A 20,313-nucleotide genomic window follows, 5' to 3' on the forward strand; every position below is an offset into this window, starting at 1 on the left:
CTGCTGCAATGAGATGTAGAAGAGATGGAGTTGACGCAGTTGTATTTGCAGGCAGAGCAGAGGTGTTAATAGGCAGGTGCACCAGCAGAGGAGATGTTAGGAAAAACAAATTGGGGTTACAGTGATGATCATAAAACTGAAAGCCAATGGGGCAGAGAAGATAAAAATGAGATATGGTGCAGAAAGAGAATTAAAATGTAAGATAGATCATGGAGAAAGAAAAATGTCACATATCTGTATGGGGGCAGACAAGAGCCCAGGGGGCACTCAGAGCAGTCATCACTGACATTCAAAGCTGAGGGTCCCAAAGCACTTAAGAAACATTATTTGCATTGTATCTGTATGGTAGTGGTTTTCTTAGACCAATTTAACAAACTAGCAAGCTAAAGAAAGAAGATTTGTGCATTTTCACCAAAGAATCACAGGTGAAGGAACTAGAAATGGAGATAAGACAGAGACAGGGAGATTAATACACACTGAAAAGGCCTCACTGGTCCTCTTTGCTTATCTTCAGGTTCATATAACTTGAAGATCGACTTAAAAGACAGTTTAAGCATCAAATATTCAATACTACAGCCAAGTCATCTCTAACGTAACACTTTCTTACTGAGAGTAAGAAAGAAATAGGAGGTACAGGATACAGAGATTAACAAATAAAATGAGCATATTTCCATGCAAAACTGGTATGGATGCTGCCCTGAGAGTGCACAAAAAACCTCTTGTGACACACAGGAGTGGAACTCTGGCAGGCACCAAATATGAAGTTATAATGCTGCCATACATAAGTCCCTCAGTTTCTGACCTATATCCTCTTCCAAGCTATATGTTGTGCAACAGTTCATTTAGCCTCTCAGAACACTCTTAAGAAAGTAACATGTTCATTAGTTTGCAGAGGCACCAAAAAATTCAGAACAAAGCCCACCCAAGTAGAAGTGTTTGAGCTGATTTTATTGAGATCTGGGTGCTGTCATAAATGAATTGGATACACATGGATACCCAAGAAATTTGTTGCAGATTGAGTCTTGAAGCTAGAACTACTGTGCTTTCCATGTGAGACCTCTTTTTCTCATCCAACCTTTTCTTCCGTTGAATGGTAACCTTTGAAATGTTTGCTGCTTGAAGATGGTTGGGGGGAAAAAAGTATCATCTCATGAACCCTGTGGATCCATTTCTTCAAAAAAGGAATTACTACCTTCTTTACCTGGAACAGATAGTTGGAGAACACTGAGATTCCCAGGATGATTTTCTGCCATGATGAGTTGCTGGGATGTGAACTGTTTTGCCTTTCTCTTTCCATGCTGTGCTAAGGTTTGTATGTACAGCAGCCTCCTAATCAATAGAAATAGAGAAAAAAATCAATGCCTGCAACCCATTAGCTCTAACAGAGGACAGGCTGCTAACAAGTCACTCTAGCTGGAATTCTAGTATTTGGTAAAGCACCCTCAGTAAGGATACATGCATACACATATATACAAACTTACTGAATAAGACTAGCAGAGAAAATAAATTGTGAGAACATTCCCCCTCCCACGAGCATGTCTATCCCTATGTATTGGCATAACTACACTAAAGACACCATCCCCCATGCCAATGATGTCTCTACTTATCCTCTCCAGAGCACACATTTTACTACACTTGATCTATAATCCCAGGCTACATTCATGCTGGATCATCTTGCGTATAAATAAATATATGCCTCTACACACCTTTACCCTTGCATAAACCATACACCAGAGAAATCCAGCTTGAGATCCACTCACAAGCATACAGCCATTATTTTCCTTTGCTGTATTCCCACATCCTTAATGGAAATCCTCTTTTTTTCTTGTCATTCATATGCAAAGCCAGGCAAAGACAGTTCCCACCAACATCTACATACATCCAACTCTGAAACCATATTCCAGGCAACAAACAGTTGGTGAAAAGGTTATGGCACAGGTTTTTTAATCAGAATCTGCTCTAAGGTCAAAGCACAGGAAAGCTCCCCAGAATGGATCAGAGGCAATGGGTCTCACTGCCCATTGTGCCTGAAATATGGGTACAAATAACTGTTGCTCCCAGTGAAGCCTCCATCCATCCATCCATCCATCCATCCATCCATCCATCCATCCATCCATCCATCCATCCATCCATCCACTGACTGTAACCAGATTAGGCTCTCACTCCCCATCCATCTGTTATGGAAGTGATGATCTCTTCCAGTCAGCTTCAGAATCCTCAAGTTAAAAAAGGTCATCATTTTGTGACAAACTGGTTTATGAAACGTCAGTGAAGAAATGTGCATTGGCTGTAGTTTAGCTCTTGAAGAAGAAAAAAAGGTTGTTCTCATGTAAACATAGCAGTAGTCAGAGAATTGCAAAGAATAAGATAAAAAAGACAAAGGCCTTATATTGTTTTTTTCTGAACTGGAAGTTTTCAGAATCTTCCTGGAAGCATCAGCACAAAGATAAATGCTGAGGCAAAGGTGAGGCCTACAGTGAGGATAGTTCATGTTGACACTGATCGATATTCTGTGGTATCAATCTTTCTTTCAGTGCAAAGGACACAGATGGGGACAGTCTAGAGGATCCTGTGCAGCCCTGTCTATTCAGTGTCATCATTTAAAGTCACAATCCAGCCCAAATATGAGCTTTTGCCATCTAGTCCTCTATAGTTACGGAGGTATCACTGGGCTTCCTTCATAGGGCCAACGCTTTCCTAGTTCTGGTAGTACTGACACAAGCAACACTTCCCACAAGACAGCTGTGCAGACTTTCATCTTCTTCATGACATCCCTAGTTCTTCTTCTGTCAGATAGTTTAGGGTATCAAGGGAGGAATATTGAACTTTTAACTTCTCTGATGCTCAGTAATAAATCAGGGTTAAAAGAGATTCTTGAAGGAACATCCTAAGAAATACAAGAGACATGGTTAGTCCCTTCGGATAGGGTATTTCATCCCTCTGAATCTTCAGAAGGACAAATTAAGAGCAGCACACATCCCAACACCTATTCAGGAGTTCAGTTTCTAAGAATTGTCTTAGAAAATTCAGAATTACCATATCCCACTGATGTTAGAAACAGGATACCAATTTTAATGTGAAAACGGTATATTTCTGTAGTCCCACATAGTCAGAGAGGCATCCTATGAGATGTGTATGTACCAATGACACTATTTCAGACAAAGTCAGCTGTTACATTGTGTTCACAGAGAGCTACTGCATGAATTCCTAGGATTTGGTTTCATATTACCATTGTAATGGTTTAGGATCCCCTATGTGAATTCCTATAGAGGAAGTAGGCTAAACACATCAGATTAAGCCAGTCAAATGCTAGACTGAAGCATTATGGTGATGTACAGAAGAGTATTCCATGGATAAAAATTGTCAAGAGGTAGTATTCTCTGCCTTGGGAATAAAGATCTATTTTAAAAAAGTAAGCAAAACACATACATCTACTTAGGCTTCTAACTCCATGTTTACACATTGAAGAACTGTTCTGATTTTCAGTTGTGCTGAGCAGTCAGCACTTCATGTTGAATTTAGAGAGATGTAAGGCCTCCAAATACCTCTGAAAATGTGGGTTTCTGTTTACATGTTTTAATGTCATTTTAACAGAATAACTTTGACCTCATAAACCAACAAATTTCTTAATAGAAATTAAATCAGAAGTCCCAAGGCCAAATGGTAGGTTTATCAGTATTTGACACTTTCAGTCATTTACTGCAACTACTGAGCACTTTTGAAAATTTCTGGGAATGATCTGAAAGTAGAGTTTACTTATATGGTGGCAAATCATTGGAAGTAAGGAGTCTACTGCTGAGCAGAACAAATCCCAGCAGTGCACTTGGCTCATTCAGCTCCACCAGACCAAGCTCAGGACCTTGACGATGCCTCTCTACTGGCTATGTGGGTCTCCTTGACAGCAGAGGCTGACCAAGCACTCCAGCCCACCCTCCGAGTGTGTAGAGTGATGGTTCTCCTTTGTGTTTCTCTAATTTGTTTGCTCTGTTGCTGTCCTCTTTGACACAGTGAGTGAGTCTGGCAGGGGGCACGGGGAAATGTATCTCAGCCAAGCACAGGACAGCTTAGAGCAGGAGAAAGGCTTGTTATTCCCTCCCTGGGCTGTGGGGGTGGCTAGGAGATAAGCACTCACGTGCCCAGAGCTGGTCCTCCTCCCATGCTCACCGCTACTGCATTCTTTGACAGGTCACTTCTCCAGGCTGCTTGTGTCTGTTAGATAAAACTGTTCATTTGCCATCCTTCTACAAATCAGAATGAAGCAACAAAGCACTTCTCTATTTCACAGACCACTGGGACTCTTCTCTGCAACTGACCTATATTGGTTATAAGCTTCATTCGTTCTGGCCTGCACTCCTCTCTCTTCTCCCACATGGAGCTCATGCACTGCTCCTCCCCCTCAAACAAACACCTTTACACATCCAAGGACATTGTAAAAATAAAATGATCACAACCTGGCCCTCCGGGAACCTTGGTTTGACAGTTTGTCCTGTTCTGATGCCAACCGAATTCACAACCCAGTTCAAGAGAGACAGACAGTGAGTGAGAGAAAGCAGGCAGACAGGCACAGACAGAAGGAGATGGAGGAATTAGGGAGAGAGAGAAAGGAGAAGAAAAGAAACTGGGCTCCTAATCTAGAACACAACAGAGAAAGGGATTCAGATACAGGGCAGAGTAAAAATTTAAAATTACAGAAAGTTGAAGGAAGAGAGAAAGAAAGAAAGAGATGAAAAAAGGCATAGCAAAGAATAGAAAAGAAATGGTCAAAGGGAAGGTGAGGAAGTCATCAGGCAGCAAAGCAAGGTGGTATCAGTGACATAAGGTAGAAGAATTAAGAAGGTGAATTTGGGCTCTACTTTTTCATGTCTCCTTTTTCAGTGTGATTATACTGAGGAAAACAGCAAGAGGAGGGGGACAAGAGGATAAATAAAGGCCTGAGTTACCATCTTAAACAGCTTCTAGTAGTCAAGCCGGTACACTTGAAATAGGCAGTCTACAGGTTGCAAATGCTCAGGTACACACTGCAGTTCAGCAGGCAGGAAACAGTCTGCATTAGCATAGTGGCATTTACATTTCTGGGTCCACTGGGTCTCTCTATGCATTGGCAGTGAGCCCTGCATGCATAACAATGCTTCTGTTTAATACTGGGGAACTGTGCTCTGATCTCTGCCCCGAGTTCTCTCTCAGGTTCCAATAAGAAACATATGAGTGCTGTTAGTTTCCCTTCTTGTCATACAAACCCCCTTCCTCCCCTCTGCCTGATGCACTCCAAGGGTTCATCTCTAGCTTTGTTCTTTTGTTCCTCTGCTTTATCTCTCCTCTTTTCTTGTGGCTCCTCTTCCTCACTGTCATACATTAAGTTCACCCTTACACAGTCCTATATAAACATTTACTCCTATATAAAAATTTATTTCCACCTCTGTGGTTACCCACTTACCTATGACTGTAGTACCTGGCTGGTACACATCTCTCTCACTCAGACAATCCATCTATCTCCACACCAAAACCCTGACAAATCTGCCTGTCTGCCAAATATTTTCTTCTTTCACAGCCTTTCTTTTGCTGTCCCCCAGCCAGTCCATTTCTTTGTCTCCCCCTTCTGTTTTACCCTCTCTTCAATCCGTTCTTCTTTCCTTCTCCCCACCACTGCCCATCTGTCTGTCCGTCCCTCCTTTCCACAGTTCTTGCCAGCTGATACACACGCACCCCTGTGTCTCTCTCCCCTTCTCCCCTGCCCCCCATTCCATCTCTTTGTGTCTCCTACACACCCAGGCCCACACTTGGTCTCTCCCACACTGAGAGGAGGCGGCAGCAAAGAATTTGCTGCTGACCGCTGCATTGCTAGGAGGCAAACACATGGCTGGCCTTGTGCAGGCCAGTTTCTGCCTGAGTGCCCCAAGTCACATATCCCCAGCATCATCTCCGGCACTGGGAAAACAGATGGTATAATAAATGAGCGCAGTCTGATAAAAGGAGGAAAGGGTGCCTGCCTTGGATGCCCCTCACCCACGCAGACACACATCCGACATGGGCACAGCTCTTGCTCCATACCAGTCCAGCTTTGTGCCAGAACTAGCCGGCTGAACAGGGCACAAGCTCTTCCCTAGTACCAGATGCAGAGGAGATGGGTAGGAGTGCATAGTAGTGGATAGAAGGACCAGCAGTTATTTTTCTGACTACAGCTTATAACCCCAGAAAGAAAAGTACATGGGAGAATCTAAGCAGTCTTAAGGTCATGGGGAGGGCTGTTACCATGGGAGGTGTAGCAGAATTGTGGATATAGTTGTACTGTAAGACTTCCATGTGCAGAGACAGGAGAAAAAAGGCAAGGAGGCACAGACAGTGGAGAGGAATTAGATATCAAAGTAGCTGTCTACTGAGACAGTATTGAGTGATCACTTCTGTCTAGTGAAGAGAGAAAGCCACCCTACTGGCAATCTTAGCTGTGAGGGTCAGCGAGAGAAATGACATGTTCTGCTTAAGGGAAATATTTCCCATACGTCAATAGGGGCAAAAAGCAGAGGACAGGGTCGGCATTACTCTGCTTTTGGTCAGACCAGAAATGTCCTCCTGCCCTTACCCAGTTTCATGACATTGTTCAAGAATGTTACTTTACCTACTCCACTGTCTCCCCAGATTTCTGCATCCAGAGACTTGCAGCATCCCTTCTGCATCTACCTGTTACAAGAAACCTGTATTTGTTACTCTTTTCCAAACTCACCAGCATTCCTTCCTCATCTAAAATTTTCACATTCATTGCTGCCTGTCTCTGCTGACAACAGCACTGAAAAGCATTATCTTAACCTGGTAAGACATCTTTCCTAGATATTCTGTTCTGCTGTGTATACAAGCCGATTTTATGCCTGATGCTTCAACTACAAACTGAATTTCAAAACTTCCAGTTTCATGGTCCTCAAACTGAAGCCACCCAACATAACAGAAACAAAGTCATAGACACTGCACGCAGTGGCCACACACAACTGTTAACCTAAGAGAAAGAAAGGCTTCACAGGATTCCAAATGAAATAGCAAAAGCAGAGAAGGGAAACTAACATAGAAAAGAGATTCCTTCCATGCAGAGCAGAAGGTATTTTTTACTGTAGGTAATTTTATTCATGAACACAGTATATCTATCTGCCTTACACTGACCTCACGCACATTGCATGTTTTCTATATTAATATTTTGGGGAGGTTTTCTGCTGTATGAACTGATTATGAAGTTTCTGTTGTGAGATGTCAGTACTCAATTTGTAGTGGGCACTTCCGCTTGGTCAGGTAAGGTGCAGGGTCTCTTTCCATTCCCTGAATGGATAAACATAATGTATTCAGGACTTTGCAGCACAATTAGGCATAACTGTATGTGTTGCTTCCCCCCATCTTCCAAAAATAAAGGGTTTAAGCAGAAAGACCATGACACTTTCTAGCAAAGGAAAATAGAGATGGTGTGGGAATTAATTTGTATTTTAAATGTGTTTATGAATATGTTTGAGTAACAATTGTAGACATTAATTTCCCTCCACTCAGAAATCCTTTTGGAAGAACTGTACTCAATATGAATTTCCAACACCTCTTCACACTCTTGCACCCTGATAGTCTGACAATGCCCTTACCTTACCCACTTTATTTTTTCTGGTCTCACCTGGATATGCTGTCTCCAGCCACCGCTGCTCACAGGATCACAGCTTGCTGTTCTTATCTCCCCACACTACTCCTAGGTTTACCATTCTGAATTCTTGCTATTGCCATTTCAAATTCCAGCATCAACCCTGTCACACAGACTTTAACTCTTTCTGTCTAGTTCTAACACTGGCCCTACATCTTGAACATAAACTGATGGGTACCTTCCTCATCATAGCTCTGAATCCCCCAGACTGACCTCAGCACTGAGATTCTGGTCCTGAAAATCTTCAGTTTTTTATTTTTACTACTTGCAAGGTCATCCAGCTCTACCCTGTATCCCCATTTTCCCTCAATGGCTCATGCAAAAATTACTTTTCCTCCCACTTTATTTCCATACATATTCTACAAGCTGGGAAAAGCCTTAGGTCTTCCCATCCCTAAATCCCACCCTCCCACTCTGCCTCAGCAAATCCTTTGTGCTCTTCATGAAAGAACATAGACCTACATATTTCCTACATGTTCCAGTTATCCTACTGCTCCTGCATTTCCCCTGTTTGGGACACAGAAGTGGATCACTTCTGCCTTGAAGCCCTCATATTGTCTATTTTTTCAGTGCTTGTGCAGAAAGATTAGAGGCTACACTTTTCTCCAGTTGATGCATATCTGGCTGGGGGAAAACTCATCAAACTGCCCCCATCTCTGACCCAGTTTGACATGTAGGATCTGTCATATTTCCCTTTTAAACATCGGCAGGTTCAATCTCAGAGACCAGGAAAGGAGAGCAGTTCCATGCTTCTCTTGACAAACAGCTCTAAGGGAGGAAGTATGTGAAGCTATGGCAGAAGAATGAGAGGAAGACTCCCAAGGAGTAAAAAAAACCCAAACCATCAACCCTCCAAACCCCAAACTCCCAATTCAGAATGAGAACCACCAGTGTCTGTGAAAGTTACACCGTGACAAGCGCTGAAGAGCCAAGAGGAGGCTGCCAGGACTCAGCTGGTGGTCTACTGCCAGGAAATTACACTCTAGACTGAGCGCAACATCTCTGTCTCTCAGGTGATTTCGACAGGGAGTCACAACAGCGGAAGAGCCCCGAAAAGACTCAAGACTTGAGTAGCTCTCTTCTTCCTCCCTCCCCCAAGCATTGTTCCGGGTCAACAGAGCCAAGGGCAACTAGCACAGAAGACGTTGTTCTCAAGGCAAGATGACAGCAGGAGGAGGAAATAGGACATAAGAAGCAAAGAGATGATGTGCCCTTAGGCCAATAGAGATGTTGCGGGGGCCAACACGGCCCCTGAAGAGCTCCTGCTCAGACAGCATCTCTGCTGCAGAAGGTCGTAGAAGTCCCTCAGCCTCAGTTTCCATGGAATACCATCTGCAAGATGGAAAAATTACTCGCTAAGAACAAGCAGAGGTGGATGTTCTCCATCAAGTAGCAGGTAAGAGATAGGAAAAGGACTGAGAATGCATGGGGAGCAAAGGACCCCATCATGCAGGCATCAGTAATACTAGTAGATAACCTGCCATCACACTGCTGGCTTTGTACAGGCAGATGAGACCACAATTACAAGCAGTTGCCACAGTAATTATTAAAAGCAGAGCACAGCCTTGAGCGGGGTAAGGACCCCACAGATCTGTGTAAACACAAGCAGAAAGCAGTTGCTGCCTCCAGAATAGAAATGCAGTGTTTTCCCTGCTGTCAGCACCTGTGTCAGGCTCCTAGTTTCTCTTGAGATACAGCTCTTAACTGGGATAGATTGTACATTTTCTGCTGCAGCCCAGCCCAGCTCCCAATTTAATTGCTTAGTTTATGACTTAGCCTGTTTTGTGCTTTCCACGGTACTTCTTTCCCCAATTAATCTAACAGAATTATAGAAAGTATTTCTGGGAGGACCTCAGGAGGCCACACAGTTTATCCTTCTGCCCCAAGGCAGTATTTCATTTTCAACAACATCATGTGTCTTTTGCTATCAGGTCAGATTGGTCCAAGATGTATAGAGGGTAAAGAAATGAAGCGTACCCAAGGGAGTCAATTGGCATAAAAGACTAAACCCAGCCTTTTAAGTCACTGAAGTTATATCAAAACAACCCTGGTCCAAATGCTGTAATTTATCAGATCAGTCTTCTAAAATAGATCCTTTCTTAAGTTTTAAGTCTCTAAAATGAACAAATCTCTAGAAGAAACAGTTTTGACAGCCCCATTTCAGTATATTTAATGCTTTATTATTAACAGCAGTGACCACTCCATTGTTAAGACTGAACAGATCTTATCACAGTATGATCAGCTTTGAAACTCCTATCAACTCCCACAATAAAACCTGATCTTTCTGGAATTTTACATCCTGCATTTCACTCTACAGTAGACTATGTCTGGAAAGACAAAACAAACCCATTAAAGCATTTCTAATATGACAACTTTACACAAATGAATTTCCAGTAAAATTTCAGAATGTCAGGCAGCTTTTTAAGGTTCTTTCTTTCAAGACAATTTGACTAAAAATTGCACTTTTGTTTTCTTTCATCTGTTAATCTCTCTAAGAAGAAATGTCTTGCAGCCTTGGGAATAGAGAATGCAGAAATTAGAAGGATTAAAAAAAAAAAACAGCTGGTGATGTATCCAGCTAAGTAAAGCAGGGCACAGGTATAACAGGGATTCTGAGCAAAATCGTGAGAACCAAAGGAAAGGTAAGAAAGAGGAACTCCAAGAAGGAAAGAAATGGTTTTGTCTAATCAAATAAACAAGCAGGAAAAAGGACTTATCTATTAAAACCAGTTAGAGGCCTCACTCTTCTTTGGAAATGTCAGTTCTAGTTGAGTTAGGTCTTTTCTGTGTTATAACACTCATGCTGAGCACCTGCAGCACTGCACAGCTGGACAAAGCAGGGGAGCTGTAAGATGACAACAAGCTTCCTGGTCAGCAGACAGGCTTTCTGTCTTCCTCCCACTGTTCCCCACAGCGTCTGTAATTCAGACTGATGCTCAGGCTGTAAGCAGCAAACATGCATCCTCACCATACAGATATGACCACAACAGTTATTGAACACAGTAAGAGAAACTTAATAATGACTTCAAACTCTTACTCATCCTGCTCACACAGCTCACCTACTCACCACCCTGAACTCCTTCACACAGACACAAAACTATTTCCCACAGCCTTCCCATGTCTGGCTTCTGTGTTCTCCATCGAGTCTTCACTACCAGCCTCTACAACCAAGGTCACAAATAAGCCAGGAAAACAGCAACAAGCAGCACCTCCACCATGCTGGTATTACATAGCACATTAGCCAGGAAGGACAACATATTATGCTTTTAAAACGCATAATAAGGGTTGGATGGTTATTGTCAAACACACCCTTTTGAAGGACATTAAATTGTGTCTACATTAGTCCTTGAAATAGTTCTAATAGTAAAAAGCAAGTTGGACAACATGCTTTAGACACAACTTCTTTTCTAACTGTAGTTATAGCCTGTGGAAAAGGGGAAAGAGGCAGTGGGTGAATCCCCTACTGTTAGCTAATTAGATCATACATTTCCTCTCTCAGGCAATAGATCTTTCCCTGCATGGGATGCATTTTTCTTCACTAACCTCTCAAAAGCAGCTTCCCTATAAATCACAAATCACCACTGCAAGCATTTCCTTAATGAGATCCTCCAGCTTTTGCATTCATTTAATAAAACAGAGTTCACCAATCTTCATCTTACTGGTGCATTTTAAATGTTTATTTGAAGTTATGGGAGGTCCTTCTGGTGCAGAGAGATGGACTCCCTGGTTAAAGATTGCATTTTATTACCTATTCCGAAGGCATTCATCCCCCTCTACACACACCAAGTCACAAGTGGCATACACACCTGGTATGTTATTTTCAATATGAAAAAGTACATGTTTTGTAATCACATCATCAATAGAACCAGGGGGAAATGAGCTACCAAATCAAAACAAAACTTCTTTAGTTCTTTACCTAGATCAGCACAGCATTCAAAATAACTTTATTCTTAACAGTCAGAGGTACCAGCACCTGCAGGCAAGAGTCTACTCAGCCCATGTAAATGAACAGACAACTCCCATGATTAACAAGACAATCCATATCAGATACAAATGTCAGTAAAGTTAATACGATTCAAAAAAAGAGTGAGTCTTCTAGTTACCCTAAGCTCATGGAGGATCTCTTCCTTCCTTGGAGAAAGCAGGAGCTTTCCCAGCTGATTCTGTCATTTTTGAGGTGGCTTCTAGCAAAACAACCTCTTTGTTTTTGTTTCTTGTAGGTTGAGCTCCTACTCAACCTCTTTAGCTGATACTCATGTTCCCCAGCTAATTCCCAGCATCAATACATTGTTGCCACAGAAATGAGACCAGCTGCTTCTCCAGATTCTTTAAGTGCTTCATGAACTCTGCTACATCTGCAGCCATATTTCTTATGTTCAATTCCACGTACTTTTCCTAGCAGTGTGCATAAAAACTATTATAAACGACACGTATAAAAGTCTTGAAACTGAGATTCCTGAAAAATCACTCAGTGCTGACTCTACAAAATTCAGCTTCCCTTGCCCAAGGAGTCTCCCATGACCTGGGAGAAGAGAATGATTAAATTTTTGAAACCCTTGGAGTTAAGTTCACTTACCACAGATGCTTTCGCATGCTGCATTAGCAAAGACTCTTACACACCCAGTGTCAGCGCTCCACACAAAAGAGCAGCTCTCTCTAGGTTTCCACCCTTTCTAATTCAAAACTTCTAGCCAGACATGGCTGAGTCAGAGTAACTTAGCCAGGCTGTCTTTCATTTCCCTAGTCCCGTTTCCACTAGCAACACCAGAACTGTGGTCTTTAATCTCAAATGCAATGAGAAGCCAGGAGAGTTTAATAAAAAAGAGGACTCTGATTCTGAGGTTGAGAACTGAACCTAATCAGAATAGGATTGCAAGTACAGCTGACAAAAATGACACAAAAATATCTAAAATGACAAAGACATAAAGAAGAAAAGGTGATTTGTTCTACATTTTGGACTTGTATTTAGAATAGAAGAGGCAGTCTTTCAATTTGATCTCATTTTGCAGATAAACCAATTTGGATGTGCCTGCAGGAACTCCTTCCCGCTCACTTCAAGGGAGGTGGCAGCCTCTGGAGAACTCCTGTGACCTGGGACCAGCAGAGGGCACTGCGTCACCAAGTGACAATGATACGGCCCTGAGACATTTCCCACCAGGCAGTGACAGTGAGCCAAGTCGAAGGAAAGAAACATTCTAAAAATCAGAAACACGCATTAATCACGAGCATAACGCTCCTACAACTGATAAGGGTAACAGTGTTAAAACAGGCCTCAAACTCTGGGCACTCCTAGAAACAAACCTAAATCCAACTCGGTCCCCACACATCTCAGTCTCCAGGTGTTGATTTTAGGGCATAGGCCTCCTCCTGAAAATGCTTTTCATGGAGTAGGCCCAAATCAGTCCTGCCCTGCAAAGTATTTATCAAGGTTGGGTTGCTTAAGTCGAAAAACATCCTGTCAGCTTTCTCTCTCTGTTTCCAAACCTCTAAATCCTTGCGTGTAGCAGCAGGAAGTCTGTTCAGACAAGAAGATAAAGCAAAGAGCTGGCAATTTCCATTCTGCCCTCCCCTTTTACTCCCCGCCTCCTCCAACCTAGCAGATTTTCCGTGAGCAGAGAACCAAGTTAGAGGACATGAAAGGAATGCTGAGGTAGCAACTTCAGAAGAGCATCTTTCCACTTGCTTATTTCTAGTTTATTTTGAATTACCAGAAGATGACCATGAAGAAGGAAGTAGCTCATGTTTTTTCTTCTCTCTGTATTCCATCCAGCAGGATTCTGGGCACTAGAAGAAGCTTAGAGGATAAATAAGTCATACCAGTTATGCTAGTGAGTGAAAAGTTTCCACTTTCTCTTTGTACAGTTGGTGGAATAACTTTGCCAGGGTGCGGAAAGGGGCCTCAAAATTTTTCATCTCCTTCTGTAAAGAAATAAGAAAGTTGTGAAAGACAGATGGAATAAGCATTTGACTATGCTTTGCTTCACAAAAGAAAGATTAAAACTGAGTTAGATGACAAACAAGTGGAAGTGAGCCCCCAGTTATCTTTCTTTACCTGAAAGAGAACATAACTTTACAAACATCCACTTCCACAGATGGTGAAAGGAGCAGATACCCACCACTGACATCTCACAGTACTCCAGGCCATGTTTCTCAGCCCACTCCTGTGCTTCTTTCTCCTCCACAACTCGACGATCAGTTAGGTCTGTTTTATTTCCCACTAAGACACCTACAGAAAAAAAGACATGAAACAAAAGTTAAAAACGCAGCCCATCAATGCTGACTTGTTAGCAATAAATGCTGGGAACATTTGTGGAAGTAGCTGAAAAAGTTGGAGGTGTGGAGAAGAGTCTACAACTACTTAGAAAAGGTTGAAAAAAGGAAACATATTCATGCCTTATCCGCTTTGTGATAAAAGCAAATGAGTTGGAGGAAACCTCTGGCCTTGACTTAAAATAAATGTTCTATGCCACATCTCAATGGGAACAACTTCTGCCATACAAGAGGGGAGTAGATAACACGAATCACAGCCATTTCTTACCTGGGATGTGCACCCCAACTGCTTGAGCCTTCAGCTTCTCCAACCATTTGCTACAGTTGGTGAAAGATTGCTCATTAGTGACATCATACACAAGGCACAGAACGTTGGGCTGCTCCCACTGCACAGCAAGAAAGGAACATTGTCAGCTCTATTGAAACTGATGTGGTCAACAGCCAGGCTGCAAACACGGCAAACACAGATGCTAAGACGAAAATAAAAAGCCTAACATACAGGAATCCTGTGCCCTGGCTCGGGTTTCACATTTCAGACAACCCAACTAAACGGATCACTGGCACTGGGAGTAAGTTGTCTTGCTCTCTTTCCCTATTCCTGCCTGTACAGTCCTGCTCCTTTACTTGTATCCGCCCTGGCATTCATCTGATCCCTGAGGAAGCTGATTCTTCATGCTGAGTAAGCGCAAAATTAATCCTAGAGAAAAAAGTAGAAGGTTTTCTTCCAGTTTGAGAAGCTGAGCCAGCTTTTAAAGGAGTCCCTTGCAAACCAGACCTAGTGCAAGGGCAAAAGTGGAATTGCCTCTGGTACAGCAGTGAACCATTAGGTTGACTTAGCCATCTTATGAAACTTCACATCAATTAACTGATTCTACCTCTCAAAATGAGGTAACACACTAGAGAACTGCATAGGTAAGGCTACAAATATGTGAAGGAAAAAACCCAAGGGCAGTATTATGCTCAAGGACAAGAACGAATCCTGTTAGATCAAACATCACTGTAACAGACCTCCCCCCCCTGTTGAAGTAGCTGCAAAATAGATGCTTTTTTGAAGAAATAAAAATAACTTTAACCAACAGTACACAGAAATTCTCAGTTAAAAATCTGTATTTCTTTGGTAAGAAAACTGCCTATCTGCTTTCCTTCCTTTCGAAAGTATTTTTCCTAATACTTGCACAAGTTTTAGATAGGTAGAACAGGATGCATTGGCAACTGAGGTAATTGCTTCCATTTACACTAAAGACAAAGTTTGCTACATCTGCCAGACTGGGGAGTTCAGATCTTCAAAGCAAAAGTGCTTCTTTGGAAGAACAGGACTGTTACATAAGACTTACCAGTTTCTCCAGCATTTCAGAAAATAGATCTTTTCCTGCAGAGTCAAAAATGAAGAATTCCTGAAAGCGGAAACAGAAAGAAGGCTCTTGCCAAGAAAAATGCAGTGTAGGGAAAGGTTTTGAAAGTAAATACTGCAACTTGTAACTCCTACATTTTGTTCAGTACAGAACTGTCATGTCCCTAAGGGACAAATTCCCTGCATTGAGAAAACTCTAGACAGTATCAGAAAAATAAATAGTCATATTTCAAGTATAACCAATCAACGGCTTACTTCCAAGGCTCCAAGTCCAGTTTCCATCTCTAATGGAAACAGAACACAGGGAGCGGCACAGTAACCTGTACTATTTAAACAAAACTATACATGTGGTCCCCATTCCATTAGTGGGGTTATAGGGCATTAAGGAAAAATAACAGATAAGTTCCAACTTGAATTTTCAAGAAACATGAGCTAAACCTGAATGCCCTAAAGGACAGAACAGAATCTCAACAAAGCTAGAAACAACTTTGATTTACAATATTGTGTCAGAGACAAGTATGTAAAACCTATATTTTTAAGACTAAACTAACCCTGGAGTATCAGCAATCATAGATGATCAGCCTGATTTCCTTAATGCAACTTCATTGCCATATGAACATGCATAGTGATCTTCCATCATAATGAGACTCATGTGAGGTTTGAGCTCTGGATGTCTCTTTCTGACCCAATTTATGTCACAGAAAAACTCACCACACTATCACTTGTCTCTGGAACTGATACAGCCTTCACCAACAGATCTACGCCCGTTGTCTGTCAAGAAGAATCAGGAAAATGAGGATCAGGAGAGTTTTTAAGAGCCTGTCCAACTACATACCAACTATGCATTGGATTGAGGCAATTCTCATGAATCATTACAATCCCATCAAACACAGACTGCTGGGAACTCAGCAATACTCTTCATAGCTCTGGTAACATAATCCCACCAACATGTCAGAGACTCGTAGATTTGCTCAGCTGGGGGAAAAAGGATGAGAAGAACCAAAGAGATTTACTTATATACAGCTAAGAGTATTAGTTGAAATCTGCAGGGCTACTACATTCACTCTCACCCTGCTGTGCTAACACAGGCCTGAGAACGTTTTGCACCAATCATGTGATCAGCTAACATATGGGACTGAGGTTATTTGTGCTTCTTCCACCTTTAATCTCATTCTGCTTTGTAGCTTGTTTGTTTGTTCTATTTCTATCCTTAACTTCTGATTTCCCTATTTATTTCAATGAATAAACATATTTTAGGGCTTTTTTCCTCCACACTCATATTTTCCTTTTTTTTACTTTACTTATATTTACTTTTATTTTTATCCTGATTCTGATTAGTCATCACCATTGATTCTTACACTGAAAGACTGCAAACTGTATCCTCTTCATCTGGGAACAGTTTCTGTAGATTATAATTATCTTGGGGCTATGCAGCACATCTTCGTGTTTGCATAGTGATAAGTGCACTGTCCACATGCACATTTAATAGTTGGAATTAAAAGCTTTCTCCTTCAGCAAGGCTTTTTCATACAGCACTCCCTAAAGGGCGAAGCTCTTTACCACCACAAAAGCTTGTGAAAACATTGCTTCAGCAGGAAAATTAACAAAATTACTCTGCATTAAGTTTCAACACCAGCACCCACATAACATAGACCTACAGAACACTAAATTGCTTCTCTTCAGAATCTAGGATGCAAGAGAAAGAAAACCCTACAAGATCCTACCTTGAATGCCTCAACTTAAAATTATATTGATTTTGTTCTAGGCCTTTTAGTTTCCTCATTCAGCTTAAAAAAATGTTAGATAGCAGTCTAAGCCTGTTGTATGCTTACCAGTGTGTAGTTCTTCTGAAAATGAGCCCCATCACTGCGAAACATCTGGGCTAAAGTACTCTTCCCCACAGCTGGATCTCCTAAAAAATCAACAACATAGCAGATTTCTGTTTATTCTAAAGAATCTTATTTTCCCTCAGTTTTGTTACTATCAAATACCGTAAAAGCCTGGATGCTCTAACTCTGAATACAGGCAAGATAACTGTCACATGAAGCACACAACAACCTACAAGGTAATACCCACATGAGGAAATGAATATTGCTGTTTTACATACTGATGCTGACATCACATTTCTGATCTATGAACAACAGCAAAGGACAGCCAGATCAGGGTGGAACTGCTGCTTGTTCTAAAATTCATGCTTACCCCATAGTCCTTACCTAAGAATTAAAATTTCCCTGATACATTACCCTGTAGCAAAACCCACAATGTGACAAGGGACACTGGGCTGCATTGGAGGCTATTTTCTCTTCTTAGGTTACCCAATTCCCCAGATTCAAATCCTTGCTATATTCTGAGACAAAGCTGCTTAAGCTGGTAACATTCCTCAATGAATTCTTCTTGCTGACCCTGCTAAGAGAGCAACTCTTGCTGACTCAATGCTGCTGGTGGCTCATTAGTTGCATCCTGGGCATAACAGAAGCAAATGTCAGAAAGAAAGCACACGGCTGGAGAGAAAGAGCCTGCTGATTCATCCCTATATGGAAGGAAAACCAAGGGGCTTTAGATTTTGCTCTTCTAGAGCCAAGGCTTTCTGATATGGCTTCTACAACACTCTGGGCAAACCTGGCAGCTGCCTGCTTTGGCTGCTGCTACAGAACTCCGTAAGAGCCAAAGCAATGGCAGAGAAATGCAGAATTCACATATGCCCGTTATTACTTCAGGAAAAATATCATAGCCCTTGCAAAACAAAGACTTAATGCTTTCAAAGGGCTTATCATCTCTTCACATAATGTCCTGCTAGCCTGGATAGTTAAAAGGACCAGGAGACAGGAATTAAATACCTCAGTGGTTCAAGCTTTACCCTTCTAAGGCACACTCATAACAACCAAGCCTTGAATACAAATCTTTTACTTTGTTAATAAACAAACCCAGAAAAGGATATATTTTGACCCTCTTACAGCTTCCTAGATGGTGTTTTGAAGGAGATTGGTAGAGTGATCTGCTCACATAATACTCCAGAGGAGAAAGGGTGTTTTGGATAGTAACAATTGCTCCTAGATGCGTTAACCAAATGTAGCTCTTGTTTAAACATTTTTAGCATGCTTGCTTACTTTGAGCTGACTTGGGCTCATAATATTTAGACAGGAAAATCTGGTAAGTCAGCTTGTTTCTTCCCTGAGCAGTTCAAGCTTGTGCAGAAGACAACACTCTGTTCTGAGCGGAAGCTGTTCTGTATTTCAATAGACAATTAGATCAGTCTTTGTAAAATGAGATAGAAAAGCACACATTGCTCCAAGCTTCGATGGCACAACCCAGCACAAATTCTTAACTAATGTATTGCCTTTTTTCTGTTTGACAGTTCCAGTTGTTTTTTCCCACTTCTTATTCTTTGCCATCCTCTTTAGCCCAACATAACTATACTTCTTCAAAGTAAGTTTTCTTGCCCTTTTCAATTAGTTTGGTCTCATCTGCCAGTACTGCATCCCACAGTTCTACCCATATTTCTATTAGATTCTGCCAGAATCTGTAATGTGTGTCCAAAATGCTACTGCCAACTGCCTCCTAGCAATGAAAACCTTTGTGTAGTGTCTCCATAGTAAGCTCAGACAAGAGCATCTTTTACTGTGTGTCAGTAAATTACTCTCGAGGTAACACAAGAATCGCTTTCTATTGTCAAGTTAATAGTCTCTGTCTTCCTAACAAAAGCCCTTTCCCCCTGCTGTTCTCTTTGACCTTGGTGCAGCTCCTAGTTCTGTGAGCCACTCGACTCTTCATAACCATTTCCTTAGGTACACAAGAGCTCCCTGTTTCATTTCTGATCATTTTGCTCTATGTAATTGCATTTTCTTGTTCCCTTTAGGTTGTTGTGGTTACTTATCTCTTACATCTCTTTCACTATGTTGGTCTCTTCTGAAAGAGAGAAGATATTTTGCCTGGTCTACTTCATTAATTTATTATTTTAATAATACATGGATATTATTGTAGCACATTGGAGAGCTACATATGGAACAGATAGGACCTTCCTGTTGTTTGTGTTGTGAACAGAATTGAAAAGGCAGCTGCAGACCCAATTTGAATGAAACACTTGAGCAGGTCATCCAAAGACAAGCTATGTGATTTTAAAATGGCCATGGAATTGGCCTTTGGTAACACTAAAAAACAAAACTAAAAGACTTTAGCAAAGCTTACTTATTTGGAGCGGGAAACTTCCAAATTGGAAATGTTGTGCAAGTTTCAAATCTAGAAGACATATAAGATACTCCTGTTGTCCACAATAATAGAGGAACAAGGGAGATTAACTCCTGCATTTGCCAAAGATCACACTTGGCTTTGTGCGAGTTGATGGTCAACCGCAGGACTCGGCTGCCTACCCTGCTCCCTTCCTGCTTGCCCCATCCTCTGCCCGCCTTTCCACATTGTAGAAATACTCTTTTTGGTGAGTTTTCCTCCCTCTTTTTTTTTTCTTTCTTTTCAGATCTTGTCCTTGTATTTCAGCTGGTGCGACTACGCCTCACACCCTCCCTGGGCACAGCTCTTGCCTCCCCGCGGGTCGCAGGAGGGAGCGGACACGGGGTTGGTAACCACAAATAGGATTTTCACCGTTCCCGTCCCGAGGGAACCGAGGTCCTCACTTCTCTCCTGCCACCTTTCCCCACGGTCGGGGTGGCCGCTCGACGAGGGGCCGGGGGAAGCCAGGCCGCCTCCGCCGGCGGCCTCGCCGGCCCCCATTGCGTCCGCTCGAGGCCCCTGCAGCCAGTGGGGCGGATGGGACCGGGCGGGCCGGACTCACCTGCCAGCAGGCACTTGGCAGCGAGCTTCACCATGGTCCCGGGGCGGGCCGGGAGGGCGGCGGGGCCGCACCGCGCTGTGTCGTGGCCGCAACAACCGCGCGGCCCTAGCAACCGAGCGGGCGGCCGCCCGCCCTTTCCGGTTGGCTGCAGACCCTGCCCATCAATGTCTTCCGCAGCTGCTATTGGTTCTCTTGCCTTTTACCCGGCCACCACGCGCGTCGTCATTCAAAGCCGGCCCCCGCCCC

The 20,313-nt window shown here is 42.4% G+C and overlaps 2 protein-coding genes across 4 annotated transcripts in view; both read right to left on the bottom strand.

Annotated features, from left to right (window-relative positions):
* CACNG2 (calcium voltage-gated channel auxiliary subunit gamma 2) overlaps positions 1-13,432 on the bottom strand; it is a 69,237-nt gene extending 55,805 nt beyond the window's left edge. Inside the window, exons 1-2 of the mRNA XM_071551691.1 lie at positions 13,369-13,432; positions 1,202-1,329 (exon numbers count right to left, since the gene is read on the bottom strand). Coding sequence (XP_071407792.1) covers positions 1,202-1,329; positions 13,369-13,401 — 161 coding nt within the window. The 5' untranslated portion in view covers positions 13,402-13,432. The remainder of the gene's footprint in view (positions 1-1,201; positions 1,330-13,368) is intronic.
* On the bottom strand, positions 941-20,187 carry IFT27 (intraflagellar transport 27). Of its 3 annotated transcripts, XR_011697441.1 has the most exons (9): positions 20,068-20,187; positions 17,114-17,193; positions 15,993-16,052; positions 15,265-15,324; positions 14,199-14,316; positions 13,777-13,886; positions 13,478-13,579; positions 1,202-1,329; positions 941-1,112 (listed from the first exon to the last, which is right to left on the bottom strand). XR_011697441.1 is itself a non-coding variant. In XM_071551695.1 (8 exons), exons 1-7 carry the CDS (start codon positions 20,099-20,101, stop codon positions 13,481-13,483), a joined length of 561 nt encoding a protein of 186 aa, XP_071407796.1. In that variant the 5' UTR covers positions 20,102-20,187; the 3' UTR covers positions 941-1,329; positions 13,478-13,480. The 3 variants fall into 3 exon arrangements, 2 of the variants coding, with proteins under 2 accessions (XP_071407796.1, XP_071407795.1); XM_071551695.1 differs by having other exon boundaries at positions 941-1,329; XM_071551694.1 differs by lacking the exons at positions 941-1,112; positions 1,202-1,329 and having other exon boundaries at positions 8,081-13,579.
* Between the last annotated feature and the right edge of the window lie 126 nt (positions 20,188-20,313).

This window comes from Pithys albifrons, chromosome 3 (assembly GCF_047495875.1).
Source record: "Pithys albifrons albifrons isolate INPA30051 chromosome 3, PitAlb_v1, whole genome shotgun sequence".
Taxonomy (NCBI): Eukaryota; Metazoa; Chordata; class Aves; order Passeriformes; family Thamnophilidae; genus Pithys; species Pithys albifrons.

What these genes read in the sequence shown, in the direction of transcription:
- IFT27 (XM_071551695.1), bottom strand. Translation starts at nt 20,101, where the DNA reads ATGGTGAAGCTCGCTGCCAAGTGCCTGCTGGCAG. An exon ending in TGCCAAGTGCCTGCTGGCAG is followed by an intron (nt 17,194 to 20,067) that starts GTGAGTCCGGCC and finishes TTGATTTTTTAG; the next exon opens with GAGATCCAGCTGTGGGGAAG. An exon ending in TTCAGAAGAACTACACACTG is followed by an intron (nt 16,053 to 17,113) that starts GTAAGCATACAA and finishes TCTTCTTGACAG; the next exon opens with ACAACGGGCGTAGATCTGTT.